The sequence below is a fragment of the Ostrea edulis genome, chromosome 2 (assembly GCF_947568905.1).
Source record: "Ostrea edulis chromosome 2, xbOstEdul1.1, whole genome shotgun sequence".
Taxonomy (NCBI): Eukaryota; Metazoa; Mollusca; class Bivalvia; order Ostreida; family Ostreidae; genus Ostrea; species Ostrea edulis.
This window is the reverse complement of record NC_079165.1, coordinates 109,258,178-109,274,062: the sequence shown is the minus strand read 5'-3', so window position 1 is coordinate 109,274,062 and position 15,885 is coordinate 109,258,178. Positions and strand designations below refer to the sequence as shown.

At 39.9% G+C, this 15,885-nt stretch overlaps 1 protein-coding gene and 1 long non-coding RNA gene across 2 annotated transcripts; both read left to right on the top strand.

Moving 5' to 3' along the window:
- The first annotated feature begins 3,383 nt into the window (after positions 1-3,383).
- On the top strand, positions 3,384-5,946 carry LOC130052062 (uncharacterized). Its single transcript, XR_008800418.1, has 2 exons — positions 3,384-3,830; positions 5,704-5,946. It is a non-coding gene; the product is annotated as an uncharacterized LOC130052062 (long non-coding RNA).
- A 2,287-nt stretch (positions 5,947-8,233) lies between these two features.
- On the top strand, positions 8,234-9,535 carry LOC130051563 (uncharacterized). The gene has a single exon (XM_056153581.1). The coding sequence runs from the start codon at positions 8,234-8,236 to the stop codon at positions 9,533-9,535; it is 1,302 nt and encodes a 433-aa protein (XP_056009556.1).
- Positions 9,536-15,885: the final 6,350 nt, after the last annotated feature.

The following is a 15,885-nucleotide window of genomic DNA, read 5'->3' as shown; positions in this document are numbered from 1 at the left end:
TTGAGAAACTGAAAAAACAAAGTTTGAATTTGTCTACCCCCTATCTGACGACCGGAAGTGAATTTTCGAAAAAGATTTGACGTTACTTTAGACATGTATAGTGTCTACAATATATGTTAAATACAAGTTAAACACTTGTTTAGTACACGAGATTTGAGGCATTGAAAAAGGAGAATTTGAAAAGTTTTTCCTTAATAACCGGAAGTCGATGTTTCCACTTCCGGTTGGGTCAACGGTTTTCAATACTCCAAAAAATACCTGATAAAGTGGTATAGGATTTGATTCAACAACTACAACTTTAATTTTTCGATTCTTCTTATCACTTCCGGTTACGACCGGAAGTGACGGCCGACATTCTGAACCCCCAACTGCACGCCTAAAAAGTGAGATCTATCAACTCTGAAAATTTGGTGACTTTATCTTTTACCGTTTCTGAGAAAAACGCTGGACAAAATCTCTTCTAAAAAAACGGAAATTGGACATATCTAACGACCGGAAGTGAATTTTGAAAAAATGAAAAAAAAAGCCCTGGGAGTATTTTTATTCTTTATCATCCCTGAAAATTTCAAGAAAATCCATCCAGCCATCTCTGAGAAATCGTGCCGACAAAAAAGGGGGAAAAATAATAATAATAACTAGAAATGATCTCGTTGCGAGCAACGAATAGGTCTTCCGTCCAATTTCTGACGAGATAGGATCTTGACTGGGAGAATTCAATTATTGAAGAACGACTATACATGAATGGAATAAACACCTATTTTTTTTTTAAAAACAGTGATAAACATATACATGTAAGACGTGATGTATCAATTACAAACAATTTCGGTTTTGTTTTTTTTCACTTTCGAGTATCTTGGGAGTCCATAAAACGATTAAAAATTCCACACTTACTGTGTAGGAACCCACACTAAATATTTCGGTGAAAATGCAGAGTTTTGGGACAACTTCCGGTTTCGAACAACCAACTGCCGGTGGAAATGGTATGATATTACACTCTATTAAATAATGTTATGAGCATTTGAATTTTTAAAAAAAAAATGAAAAATTACATATTTTTAAGGTACTTCTGGTGGATGACGAAAGAGACGGCAAGAAAATTGAAACACGTATTTCACATCTACATGTCACCTTCTAACTTTCCTGAAAGTTTCAAGACTCAATCTTTGATTATTCATTAGAAAACGCCTGGAGAAAAAAACAACAACGGAAATCGTAGATATTAACGAACGGAAGTGACTTTTAAAAAAAAAAACCAAATAATTCACTAAAGTCTGAAGATGAATAATGTCAATTGTATATGTGAAAATCATAACAAAAACTTCTTTTATAGGCGAAAGATATGATAGCAAAGAAAGAACACTTTTTCTAAGTTTTTCTCTAAAAACCGGAAGTTGTTGTTTAAACTTCCGGTAACTGTAACATTTTCTGAAACTCCAAAAGATACTGAATTATTTCAAGCACACATTTTGTTTGAAAAGGGTAAATTTATTTGACGTTTCTTTCATTGACTTTCGGTGGCGGCCGGAAGTGATGGATGACAATTATAAATCTTTTTAGAAAGCTACAAGTCACCACCAATCATATCCTGAAAGTTGAAAGACTCTATTATTAACCGTTAATGAAAAAACGGCCAACCAAAATGTCATTTGAACAACGGAAATTTGTCAATAACTCGCGACCGGAAGTGAATTTTGAAATAGTATTAAAAGGGTATCCCAGAGATGGATAATGTCAATAATATCTGTAAACATCGTATTAAAAAGTAGATAAATAAGCGAGATATATGAGAACAAAGAAAGACCATTTTTTCGAAGGGTTCCTCTAAAAACCGGAAGTTGTAGGTTAAACTTCCGGTAAGTCTAACATTTTCGGAAACTCCGAAAGAGACCCAATGAACCTATGCAAGTTTTGTTTCAAAAGCATAACTCTGAAATTTGACGTTTCTTTTGTTCACTTCCGGTGACGGCCGGAAGTGACGGATAGCAATGATAAACCTTTATTACGGAGCTACAGGTCACTATCTATCATTCCTGAAAGTATAAAGACTCAATCGTTAATCGTTTAGGAGAAAACGCCCGAACAAATTATTATTTGAAAAACGAAAATTCGGCGGTAACTTGCGACCGGAAGAGAATTTTGAAATAGTATCAAAGAGTTCTACAGAGATGGATACTGTCAATAATATCTTGAAACATCGTATTAAAATGTTGATAACTAAGCGAGATATACGATGACAAAAAAAGAACAATTTTCTGAAGTTTTTCTTTTAAAACCGGAAGTTGCTGATTAAACTTCCTTAAAGTCTCACATTTTCTGAAACGCCGAAAGAGACCAAATTAATCTATGCAAGTTTTGTTTCAAAAGCATTAGTTTGAAATATTACGTTTCTTTTGTTCACTTCCGGTGATGGCCGGAAGTGACGGATGGCAATGAAAATACCCTATTGCACAACTACAAGTCATAATCTATCATCCCGGAAAGTTTGAAGACTCAATCGTTAACCGTTTATTAGTAAACGCCCGGACAAAATATCATTTGAAAAACAGACATTCGGCCGTAACTTGTGACCGGAAGTGAATTTTGAAGTAGTGTTAAAGGGTTCTCTTAAGATGGATAATGTAAAAAATATCTGTAAATATCGTATGAAAAGTTTGATAAATAAACGAGATATACGAGGACAAAGAAAGACCATTTTTCGAAGTTTTTCTCTAAAAACCGGAAGTTGCTAGTTAAACTTCCTTAAAGTCTCACATTTTCTGAAACGCCTAAAGATATCTAAGTAATCTATGCAAGTTTTTTTTCAAAAGCATTAGTTTGAAATTTAACGTTTCTTTTGCTCACTTCCAGTGACGGCCGGAAGTGACGGATGACAATGATAATACCCTTTTGCACAGCTACAAGTCACCATCGATCATCTCTGAAAGTTTGAAGACCCAATTTTTAACCGTTTATGAGAAAACGCCCGAACAAAATGTCATTTGAAAAACGGAAATTCGGCCGTAACTTGCGACCGAAAGTGATTTTAGCAAAACTAAAAAAACTTGTTCTAGAAAATCCTGAAAGTTTCATGAAAATCTATCAAGCCGTTTTTGAGAAATCACGTGCACAAAATCGGTAAGAAAAAGAACAATAACTAGTGATCCTAATTGTTCGCGAACAATTAGAGGGCTTCCCACCTTCTAGCGGTTTTTCAGTCGTGTTGAAATGCTAAAAGCCCCCCCTCCCCACCCCACCCCACCCTCACCAAAAAAACAAAAAAACAAAAATGGATTTGGCTAGAAAAGAAATTCAAATTTGCCGCCTAAATTTGAGTGTTGAGGTGTGTTCAATGCTTGGTTTCGCATTAAGTACCCTCAAATTTGAGGGAGAAAAGGGGTGTGGGTGTTGGGTAGCCAGCACATATGCACATATCAGGTAAAAGTGTAATAGGACTTGTGCAGGTGTTTGGGGTGACTTTGGACCTGTTAGATAGGATATTTGGAGGTGCAAAGAAACCGGATGTAACATTTTCCTAGATTGTAGTAACTGCTGGTGCATGCTGGGAGTCTACAAGCCTCATGTTGTCAGATGTTGTGAAGATGCACTGGATTTGACCGTGTGTGTTGTGGATTGTGGAATTGAATATACAGTTTGTAATGGCTCATCCTATGTGTTCTAATTCACGGAGACAATGTCTTTCAGTCATTTCACCCAAGGAGGCATGCATATACGGATTTATAGGCTTTGACAACAAACAACCAAAATGGCGGCCGGTGAATTAGAAAGTGTCTGAGTGCATGCAGGATATCTGAACGGAGAATAGGAGTACTGCATCCCATCTGACCCTGCAGGTAAGTGTTTATTTGTTTACAATGACAGTCAGGATGGAATGTCAATGAGTTCAACTGTCAAGTAAAGTTGCATCATCATTATCAAAAAAAAACAACTTAGTCTTTATGTTGATGCAGGCAGACAATTGAATCTGGCCTATGTCTTTTCATGAATGTAAATGGAATTCATGTTTGATTTACAAGACAGTCAAGAAATGGAAGAAATGGGTGTAGGTCAGATGTGTAGGTGTAGTTCAGATTAGCTAGAATCCTGTAATTGTTGCATGGCATGAGACTGGTCAAAATAGTGTATTGAAACAGCTGATCACAGACAGATCACTTGAAGGGTGGGGGATTTCTTCCTTGGGGAGGACAGGCGTAATGGGTGGGTTGGCCTTACTCGTGGAGACTGGCCCCTGGATGCGTGACCTTGACCTTTGACCTTGACCCACTTTCAATGTCAAACCTCAAAAACCCATGGGGGAGAAAGTGTGACCTTGACCTTTGACCTTGACCTCATTTTGAAGGTCAGAGAGGTCACGGGGCTTCGTTTAAGTGGTCCCGCATCCCTATCTACATCCGTGAAGAAGTTGTGGGCTCGAACGACGACGTCGGAGACTTTCGAGGGCGAGAACCGTGCTTCGGGGTTCTCGGTTTCCCCCGGTCAACTTCTCTGTGCGAGGGTCTTTTATGGTGAAATCGTCGGTCAAGGTCTCGCCTCTCCACGACTCGCGGTCTGGTAGGAGTAGCGATAACGGGGTTTTCGACGTTAAGTCGCCGCCATTCGCAGAGCGGTCAAAGTTCAGAGTTGACATTCGTGATGCCGAGACCGGTCCAAAATTCCTTGCTGACCCATGTGATATTTCGATGCTATCTGAAGCGTGAAAGAGCGTATAAAAAGTGCCATTTTCTGGCCATTCTGGGTGACCTTGACCTTTGACCTTGACCTACTTTTTCAAGGTCAAGATCACCCAACCCGTTCCAGTGGGTTCCGTCTCTCTACGACGAAGACTTTAGGAGTCGTCAATTTGTAAGGGACAAATCGCAAAACATGAGGGGGCATTAACTCCCTTTAGGGGACACCGAATCCCTTCATTTGAAATTCTTCGCTTCTACTAATTGAGCTCTATGCTTCAGCAAAGGTTTCATCCTCTTATCCTTTACGGTTGAAAAGGAGTAGCGATAACAATGATTTCTGCTAAAAGGTCCGATAACTCTGTAAGGGGTCAAAGTTCCATGACGCAGGGTGAAATGTATTCGTTTCTCAAGAAGTGCTATAGGATGGACTCTAAAGTTTATCGATAAGTCTTAAGACGAACATTTTTTGGACGGCAGGAAAATAATAATAATAATAATAACTAGTGATCCTAATTGTTCGCGAACAATTAGAGGGCTTCCCACCTTCTAGCGGTTTTTCAGTAGTGTTGAAATGCTAAAAGCCCCCCCCCTACCCCACCCCACCCTCACCAAAAAAAAAATGGATTTGGCTAGAAAAGAAATTCAAATTTGCCGCCTAAATTTGAGTGTTGAGGTGTGTTCAATGCTTGGTTTCGCATTAAGTACCCGTCAAATTTGAGGGAGAAAAGGGGTGTGGGTGTTGGGTAGCCAGCACATATGCACATATCAGGTAAAAGTGTAATAGGACTTGTGCAGGTGTTTGGGGTGACTTTGGACCTGTTAGATAGGATATTTGGAGGTGCAAAGAAACCGGATGTAACATTTTCCTAGATTGTAGTAACTGCTGGTGCATGCTGGGAGTCTACAAGCCTCATGTTGTCAGATGTTGTGAAGATGCACTGGATTTGACCGTGTGTGTTGTGGATTGTGGAATTGAATATACAGTTTGTAATGGCTCATCCTATGTGTTCTAATTCACGGAGACAATGTCTTTCAGTCATTTCACCCAAGGAGGCATGCATATACGGATTTATAGGCTTTGACAACAAACAACCAAAATGGCGGCCGGTGAATTAGAAAGTGTCTGAGTGCATGTAGGATATCTGAACGGAGAATAGGAGTACTGCATCCCATCTGACCCTGCAGGTAAGTGTTTATTTGTTTACAATGACAGTCAGGATGGAATGTCAATGAGTTCAACTGTCAAGTAAAGTTGCATCATCATTATCAAAAAAAAAAACTTAGTCTTTATGTTGATGCAGGCAGACAATTGAATCTGGCCTATGTCTTTTCATGAATGTAAATGGAATTCATGTTTGATTTACAAGACAGTCAAGAAATGGAAGAAATGGGTGTAGGTCAGATGTGTAGGTGTAGTTCAGATTAGCTAGAATCCTGTAATTGTTGCACGGCATGAGACCGGTCAAAATAGTGTATTGAAACAGCTGATCACAGACAGATCACTTGAAGGGTGGGGGATTTCTTCCTTGGGGACGACAGGCGTAATGGGTGGGTTGGCCTTACTCGTGGAGACTGGCCCCTGGATGCGTGACCTTGACCTTTGACCTTGACCCACTTTCAAGGTCAAACCTCAAAAATCCTGTTGTTGGGCATGAAACCGGTCAAAATAGTGTATTATAAACAGCTGATGACAGACAGATCACTTGAAGGGTGGGGGGTTTCTTCCTTGGGGACGACAGGCGTGATGGGTGGGTTGGCCTTACTCGTGGAGACTGGCCCCTGGATGCGTGACCTTGACCTTTGACCTTGACCCACTTTCAAGGTCAAACCTCAAAAACCCATGGGGGAGAAAGTGTGACCTTGACCTTTGACCTTGACCTCATTTTGAAGGTCAGAGAGGTCACGGGGCTTCGTTTAAGTGGTCCTGCATCCCTATCTACATCCGTGAAGAAGTTGTGGGCTCGAACGACGACGTCGGAGACTTTCGGGGGCGAGAACCGTGCTTCGGGGTTCTCGGTTTCCCCCGGTCAACTTCTCAGTGCGAGGGTCTTTTATGGTGAAATCGTCGGTCAAGGTCTCGCCTCTCCACGACTCGCGGTCTGGTAGGAGTAGCGATAACGGGGTTTTCGACGTTAAGTCGCCGCCATTCGCAGAGCGGTCAAAGTTCAGAGTTGACATTCGTGATGCCGAGACCGGTCCAAAATTCCTTGCTGACCCATGTGATATTTCGATGCTATCTGAAGCGTGAAAGAGCGTATAAAAAGTGCCATTTTCTATGAATGCAGAGAAAGTTGGAAGTCTGTGCACTAAATTGTGTCGTGATGTCATTGGAGGTCTTGTGGCAAAATTGTTCTTGTGGATGTGTTTACTACTACAAATCCAAAATCAGCAACTCGTGTGTATGCTGTAATCGATGATCAGAGCAACCGTACTCTGATCTCTACTGACCTGATGAATCAGTTGGGAGTCGAAGGTGGAACTAAGACTTATAACCTGTCCACTTGTTCAGGAAATTCGACATTTGAAGGAAGGTGTGTTAATGGATTGTGTGTTAAGTCAATTGATGGCTCATCTGAGATCAATTTACCTGAAGTTATAGAATTTGACTCTATTCCGAGTGACTTATGTGAAATTCCTACTCCAGAAGTGGTCATTCACCATGCACATCTCAAAAAGATTTCTTCGAAATTACCGGAATTAGATCCGAATGTGAAATTTGGACTATTGATTGGTCGCGACTTACCCAACATTCATCATGTCAAAGGTCAAATCATCGGTAGTAAAGGTCAACCCTTTGCTCAACATCTTCCGTTAGGCTGGGTCATTATTGGTGAAGTTTGTATTGGCAAAACTCATCCTCCAAATGAAGTGCATGTGCTCAAAACAAACATACTCAACGATGGCCGCCATACAACATTTCCTTTGTGTCCATACAACATCAACGTCAAAGAAATTCATAATGATGTATTTGTTAGGACTCCAAATGACAATTAAGTTGGTTCTTCAGTTGAAGACCGGAAATTCCTTGCACTCATGGATGCAGAGTTCTGTAAGGATAAGACTGATCACTGGTCTGCACCCTTACCTTTCAAACACTGTAAACCTCCGATGCCAAACAATTTTCTACAGGCAAAGAAATGTGCTCAGGTTCTTGAATCCAGTTTTCGCAAGGATCCTAGAAAAAAGGAACATTTTTTTTCGCTTTCATGTCAAAAGTGCTAGGAAGTGGGGCAGCTGAAGTAGCTCCCACTCAGATAGACTATGAATGTTGGTACCTTCCACTTTTTGGGGTGTACCATCCCAAAAAGCCGAACCAAATAAGGGGTGTTTTTTATTCTTCTGCAGAATTTAACAATATTTCCTTGAACAGTGTGTTAATGTCTGGACCAGATTTAACAAACAATCTCATTGGAATTCTTATGCGTTTCCGAAAGGATGTAATAGCTATCTGTGGGGACAATGAGTAAATGTTTTATGCATTTCATGTACATGAAGAACATTGCAATTATCTTAGGTTCCTTTGGTATGAAGATATTGACTTTACAAAACCTCTGATTGAATATCGCATGAAAAGTCGTGTATTTGGAAATAGTCCGTCCCCAGCTGTAGCTACATATGGCCTCCGCAAGGCCTCGTCAATCAGCGACCCATGCGTTCAAGAGTTTGTCAACAACAATTTCTATGTTGATGATGGACTTATCTCACTTCCAAGTGCATCTGAAGCTGTGAATCTCATGAAGAAAACACAAGCAACACTTAGAGAAAATGGACATATTCGTCTACATAAAATTGCTTCAAACAGTGTTGATTTTATGGAGGCTTTTCTTATGGACGACTTGGAAAAGAATTTGAAAAACTTTAAAGTTTGTGAAACCTTACCTGTTCAGCACAACTTGGGGATGAGTTGGGATTTGAACAAAGATATGTTTGTGTTTCAAATTGCGGACAATGAAAAGCCACTAACTAAACGAAGACTTCTATCAACAATGAAGAGTTTATTTGATTCCTTGGGATTCATTTCTCCTGTGACAATCAGTGGGAAAATATTCCAGCGTGAACTTGTACCATCTGGAAGTGATTGGAATGAACCGCTATCTAACGACATCAACAAATGGAGATCTTGGCTAGATGCTTTACAGTCTATGAACGGTTACCATGGTCCACGTATGATCGTACCTACCTCAGTTTCTACTGCACATCATGTTGATGTTCATGTATTTTCTGATGCCTCCGAGCAGACAATAGCTGCTGTAGCATACCTTAGAGTGATCTGTGAATCTGGAGATTCCACTATAGGATTCCTCATGGGCAAGTCCAAGCTTGCACCCCTCAAAGGCCATACTATGCCCAGATTGGAATTATGTGGAGCAGTGTTAGCCACTGAAGTAGGAGAAGCTATATCAAGTTACCTGAGTATATCTTTGGACCGTTTTCATTACTACATGGATAGCAAAGTAGTTCTAGGATATATCTCGAACACTACCCGGAGATTCTTCATGTATGTCAGCAACAGGGTGGAAAAGATCCACAGAATCTCATCTCCATCACAGTGGTCCTATGCCTCTACAGACCGCAATCCAGCAGATGCTGCAACTAGGCACTCTAACGCATTAGACTCATCGGTGAATCGTTGGATATCTGGTCCTGAATGGCTGAAACATGTATCTGATGAGACTATGGCAGAGACATTTCCTCTTATTTCTCCAGAATGCGATATTGAAATTCGTCAGGAAGTAGTTTCTATGAAAACAAAACTTTCTATCAATTCGTTGGAGCCTCGTTTTGTGAGATTTGACAAATGGGAAACACTTGTAAAGGCCATTTTAGTTCTAAAAATCTTCATATTAAATCGGCTAAAGAAGAACTGACAGAAAACATACGTAGATCTATTCAAAGACACCGAAATGTTTGTCATCAGCCAAGTTCAGCAGGAAACCTACCGGAAAGAGATCGAAAATCTGAAATGTGGAAAACCCATTCCGACAGACAGCAAAATACTAAGACTGCATCCTTTTCTTGATACAAATGGAATACTACGTGTTAGAGGAAGGTTGAATTATAGCTCGAAAATGTTAATCCAGATCTTGTTCCCGGCAAACACCACATAGCAAACCTTATCGTATTTCATTTTCATGAATCGGTACGCCATCAAGGACGCCACCTGACAGATGGTGCTATTAGAGCTGCAGGTTATTGGATTACCAGCTGTAAACGACTTGTATACTCCTTAATTTTTTCCTGTGTGAAATGTCGTAGGTTACGTGGAGCCTTTGTGTCCCAAAAGATGGCAGATTTACCGGAAGAAAGACTGACATTTTGTCCGCCTTTCACATATGTGGGAGTCTACTGTTTTGGACCGTGGGATATCGTGACGAGACGAAGTCGTGGTGGCTCTACAAATTCCAAAAGGTGAGCTGTTTTGTTTGCGTGTTTATCCTGTCGTGGAGTCCACATAGAGGTTATTGAAGAAATGAGTACCTCATCCTTCATTAATGCCTTACGTCGTTTCATCTCAATCAGAGGACATGTGAAAGAATTCTTTTCAGACAGGGGGACTAACTTTGTTGGTGGAACAAGAGAACTTGGGATCAACTCCATTTATGTTGAAGATTCATCTTTAAAACTGTGTGGAGGTTCAACACACCCCTCTCATCACACATGGGAGGTGCTTGGGAACGCCTTATAGGTGTTACCCGTCGAATATTGGACTCTATTTTGTTTGAGGTCAAACATACCAAACTCACGCATGAAGTACTGTGCACCTTTATGGCTGAGCCACAGCCATCATAAATGCACGTCCATTGGTTCCCGTCTCCACAGACCCTGATTCGCCATGTTTTTTTATCACCAGGCGCTCTACTGACTCAAAAAGTTAACCATTCAGTTGAAGATTTCGAGAATCTTAGTTTACATGACGTGTACACCTCTCAATGGAAATATGTACAAACCTTGGCCGAGCGATTTTGATCTAGATGGAGGCGTGAATACCTTCAATCACTACAAGTACGACGCAAATGGAAAACCATGCAAGAAAATATTCGTGTTGGGGATTTAGTTTTGTTAAAAGACAGTGACTGTCATCGTAATTATTGGCCAACAGGACTTGTCGAACGGGTGTTCCCAGGAAAAGATGGCCTGGTTCGTAAACTTGAAGTTAAAATTATCAAAGATGGTAAGCCACGCATATAGATATGTGCGTCCAATTACTGAAATTGTGCTTCTTTGTCATTCCCAGTGATTCTGGAACTGAATAATTCCGCAGAAGTGTGAATGCTTTATGGACATTTAAAATCTAAACATTGTAACATTTTTATTATGTTTGAGGGTTTTTTTCTACGCCAGTTTAGTGATATTTTCATAACAGATGGGGAGTGTGTTGCTACAACTTATTACACGTACAACCTATTCATAAATGACGTATGAATTATCTATTGTAAACTTTCACTTTATTTTTTAGTACTTCCTGTTTAAAGTTTTTACTTCAAACACTCCTTTGCAATTCGAGCAGCATATTCTATCCTTTGCCATCATTCGATGTAGACCATCATCCTTTTATCACTTCATACATACACAATAAAGTACATGTTTGCACACATGTATTTGTGTTGTCATTGGTTTGCTAGCTGTTTGCACCAGACAGCATAATGTACTTTGAAAAAGTTAAAATACGAAGCAGAGGTTGCGATCAAATGTACATGTAATGCCATATGTGAAGATACCTGCTTCCCCTCCAGTCTGAGGTTGAACTCAAGGTTTGCGCAACTAATTTTCATACATACATGTACAGTGCTCCCTCGATATATTGCCAACTTTTGCTCAAAACTAATTTGGACAATTTAGCGAGGGTGGCAATATAACGATTCACCGCTACCGATAATGCACTGAGCAGTCAAAAGAAATTCAATTCTTTTTATTAATTTGGGCTTCATTCCGTACAAAAGTTTAGATAATTTTGGGTATTATTCAGCTGAAGGTCCCGTTTTCCAGGACGAGAGAAGGAATTAAGTCAAGGGTTTATGAATAATCAAGAATTCATTTTTCAATTACCAATAGGGGCTGTAAGCTCGCAATCGAAATGACGCGAGATTTGAGTACTTGCGGTGACAAACAAACCTTTAAAGTTTGCATGAAATCATACTAGTTGGAAATATCCTGCAGTTTTTATTGTTTGTTTGGTCGATGCAAAGGACTGGACGTTATGGGGACAGTTGTGCAGGTCAGTATAAATGCATTCAAATACCGGTAGTAAACTTGATTTCCATTAGATAATAAATATCTTGATATTGTTTTTTACCACATCTAGGGCCATCATACGGATCATCAGTCTTTAGTTACATATATGCTCATTTAGATCTATATTGACTTACATTTATTTATCTATAATCCCCAAATCACGATGTACACAGTTTATATACGTCACATGCAGTCACGCTTGAAATTGTATATTAAAATCAAATGAGTATAGAGGGGGGAGCATGGTTTTACGATCTATAGAGATTTTTTTTTTCTACAAAAGACATTCCTAGACACAGCAGCTGTAGTACTACGAGATAGTACTCTTTCCATATACAACACAACTTCATCACTGATTTCGTATCAGCGCCTCGCGTGTATGACCTTGATTAGCTGCAATAATGTAGCTCCTTGCTAAATGTAATATTTACACAATTTTCAAAAAGAAGTGATAATATTTGATATTATAAAGCAATGAATTATTGTTTTAGATAATGAATTGTCATTATTATGTCTGTTGTTTGCTAATTTCCATGTCAAGAATGCAAGGTGAAGATAACGAACAGTGATCAATCTCATAACTCCAGAAAGCAATACAAAATTGATAGTTGGGCAAACACGGACCCCTGGACACACCAGAGGTGGGATCAGGTGCCTAGGAGGAGTAAGCATCCCCTGTTGACCGGTCACACAGAATATTATGTTTTACATTTACGTCAATTAGACTTGAATTGAATATGAATGTTTATACGTACACCTTATCTTGGTATGTTTGTGCCGCCATACTGTCAGGCAAAAAAGTTCTCGGAAACTAATCCGGTCTGAACATTTGTAATCCACGGTGTAAGTAGTTATGATCATTTTACACTTTATTATTCTATTAATTACATTGTCAATTACCTGTATCTATACTGTCAGCTATGCTCATGAATGCAATTGCGCATAATCCGAGTTTATATTCTTGCCATGTGTTTAAAGTATGGTGCCCTGTTCATGTCATCTTCTGTAGCCGATGATTATTAACTGTAATTGTTTTGAAATATTAATTTAGTGAATTGAATTGGTAATTAATGTTCATGAGCCATTTGATATTGATGTGGAAATGGGATTTGTTGTATGTCAAGTATTGTATTACACGGGTTCAGTTTTGAGAATTTGTTGTATGGAAAGCAGTATTTGTCATAAACTTAATTTGTTTTTGTTTTATTCATTGTAGCTTTTTACCACGCTGACAAACTGTGTATGACTCCACACAACGGTGAACGAGTACCACGTGTAATTGTGTGCACATGTTACATTGATGGTTAACTGTCTGTCAAAATAAACTTTCAAACGTTGATTCTGAGAGTCCTTTTTGAGGCAGAATAGTAAAAAGACCATGTCTACAACAACAGAGAAGGCCGTGGCATCATCCATTCCAGACTCCACCGTGGACATGCAGTCTGCTGAAAAGGAATTACCACCTGATGACAGTGAAAGGGAAGATGTTGAAGTGAGTGTTATTCAAGAGCAAGAGGAGGACCTGGCAGATGAACATCAAAGCACTTATTCACATTCTACTGATTCTTGTGTGCCGACATCAGATATCCTTGCAAGGAAGAGGGCTGAAGTGAGCAAAGCGAAAGCCAGGATGTTCTATACAGCTAAAGAAATAACTCTCCGTAAACAGCTAATGGAACTCGATGCGGAACTAGAAATGTTAAATCTAGAAAGGCAAGCTGCAGAAGCTGAAGCAGATTGTCAGGCATTTCAATCAACTACCAGCCATATTTCATCTGTACTGTGTCGACCAGATTCGCCGGTTGAAGCCAACAAACTGAAACCGATGCACAGCTACTCCACTCCAAATCATCACATCGCTTCTAGTCAACCTCCACCAGGTCATATTCCTGCAGGTTCTACACAAGCTCACATCCCTTCCGATTCGCCTATCCTAAATCCGTATGCACAACAATACGTACCTAACGCATACCCTTCATCACCTTACGCGACTGGACACGGATCGCATGTGACCGACGTCACTCGATTCCTTCTGAAGAAGGATCTACTGTTCTCCAGACTTAGCAAGACTCGTCGTCTGGGATAAGACCAATCATTTCCAAATTACCGTACGGTCTACAGGAGAAATGGACAAATCAGGCAGTGAAGTACGAGAAGGAACACTGTGCTATCCCCCCCCCCCCCCCATTTTCAGTGTTTGTGGACTTTAATTATAAAAGATTTAAGCAAGGTGAAAAACGACCCAGGATTCAATTATGAACTAGACACAAACAACACTGATAGGTTCGCTGCTTCAAAACAAACAAGTTCTGCAAGAAACAGAGTCAGTGTGAAAAAGACAGGTATTGAAGTGACTGTTCCAATAGAGCATTGTATCATTCACAAAACCAAACGCACTCTAGACGACTGTAGAGGATTTCGATCTAAATCATTAGAGGAAAGGAAGAGACTATTAAAGCAAAATAACATATGCTTCAGATTTTGTGCGTCAAACACCCATAAAAGTCGTGATTGCAGTGCTAGTGTTTCGTGCAAGGAATGTGGGAGCAAGTTTCACCCTACAGCACTCCACATCAGCAGAAACGACCAAATAGCAGCAGTGGATAATTCCGCACCTCAGCAAGGAAAAGATACAGAGGCAAAGAGCCACAGTCTATACTCACCCTCAAAGGAGAATGGCGGGGAGTCTAGGAACAAGATCAAACCTGTTTCACAGGTTAGCTCAAGCTGCACCGAGATATGAAGAGGACCTTACAGTGGGAAATCATGTGCAAAAATCTTGCCGGTCAATGTGTTTCATCGTGACAATACAAGTAAACTGGCAAAGATGTACGCAGTAATCGACGATCAGAGTAACCGCTCTTTAGCAGCACCTGAAAAACTCGAACTTTAATCAACTTCTCATGCTAGAGGCTAAACGCGATCCCCAGCTTCAGGAATGGCTACAACGCAAGACAAATAAGTATGTTGCTCCAGATATACAAAATGAAAGTTTGCAGGTGATGGGGTTGCAGGTTTTGCGACAAATTGTTGCTTTCATTTCAATAATAGCAGACGAAACACGAGATATTTCCAACAAAGAGCAACTTGTTTTATGCATTCGATGAGTTGATCAAAATTTTACCGCTCATGAAGATTTATTAGGGATGTGCTGTCTTTCTGACATTAGGGCTAATTCAATAACCCTAGCAATTAAAGATGCCCTTTTGAGGTTCGATCTGCCTATCAACAAAGTACGAGGCCAGTGTTATGACATGGCTGCTTCTATGGCTGGTTCAAAGACAGGTATTGCAACAAAAATTCATGCACTTGAACCCAGAGCCCTTTACATACACTGTTATGGTCATGCTCTTAACCTAGCTTGAAGTGATTCTATTAAGGGATGTAAGTTGCTTTGAGACACCCTGGACATTGCAAAGGATATAACAAAGTTGATTAAAGAATCTCCAAGAAGGGAGATGATTTTCAATACATTAAAAATGCCCCAAATCTAGAGAAAACGTCAGCTGGAATAAGGGTTTTGTGTCCCACAAGATGGATAATAAAAGCCGACACATTTTTGAGCATTTTGTCAAACTATGAAATTCTAAGAAATGTTTGGGATGAAAGCCTCCAATACGTGCGTGAGGTAGAAATGAGAAACATAATTAGGGGAGTGGCTGATTATATGTGCAGGTTTGATTTCTTCTTTGGGTGTTTACTGAGTGAAAAACTTTTACGTTATAGTGATAATTTGGCAAGGGCTCTGCAGGCTCAAATCTCTCGGCGAGTGATGGTCAAAAAATGGTTCAACGACAATGAGTGCTTTGTAAAGTCTCCGAGATAAGACAATCTTCACTCAGTTTTACGAGGAAGTTGTTGAAAAAGCAAAACAGATGAACATCGATGATCCTGTTCTTCCTAGAAAACTCAAAATTCCTCGTAAACTTGATGATGGGACAGCAGCAAATAATTTGCATTGTGTGCAGATATGTATAGGAACGAT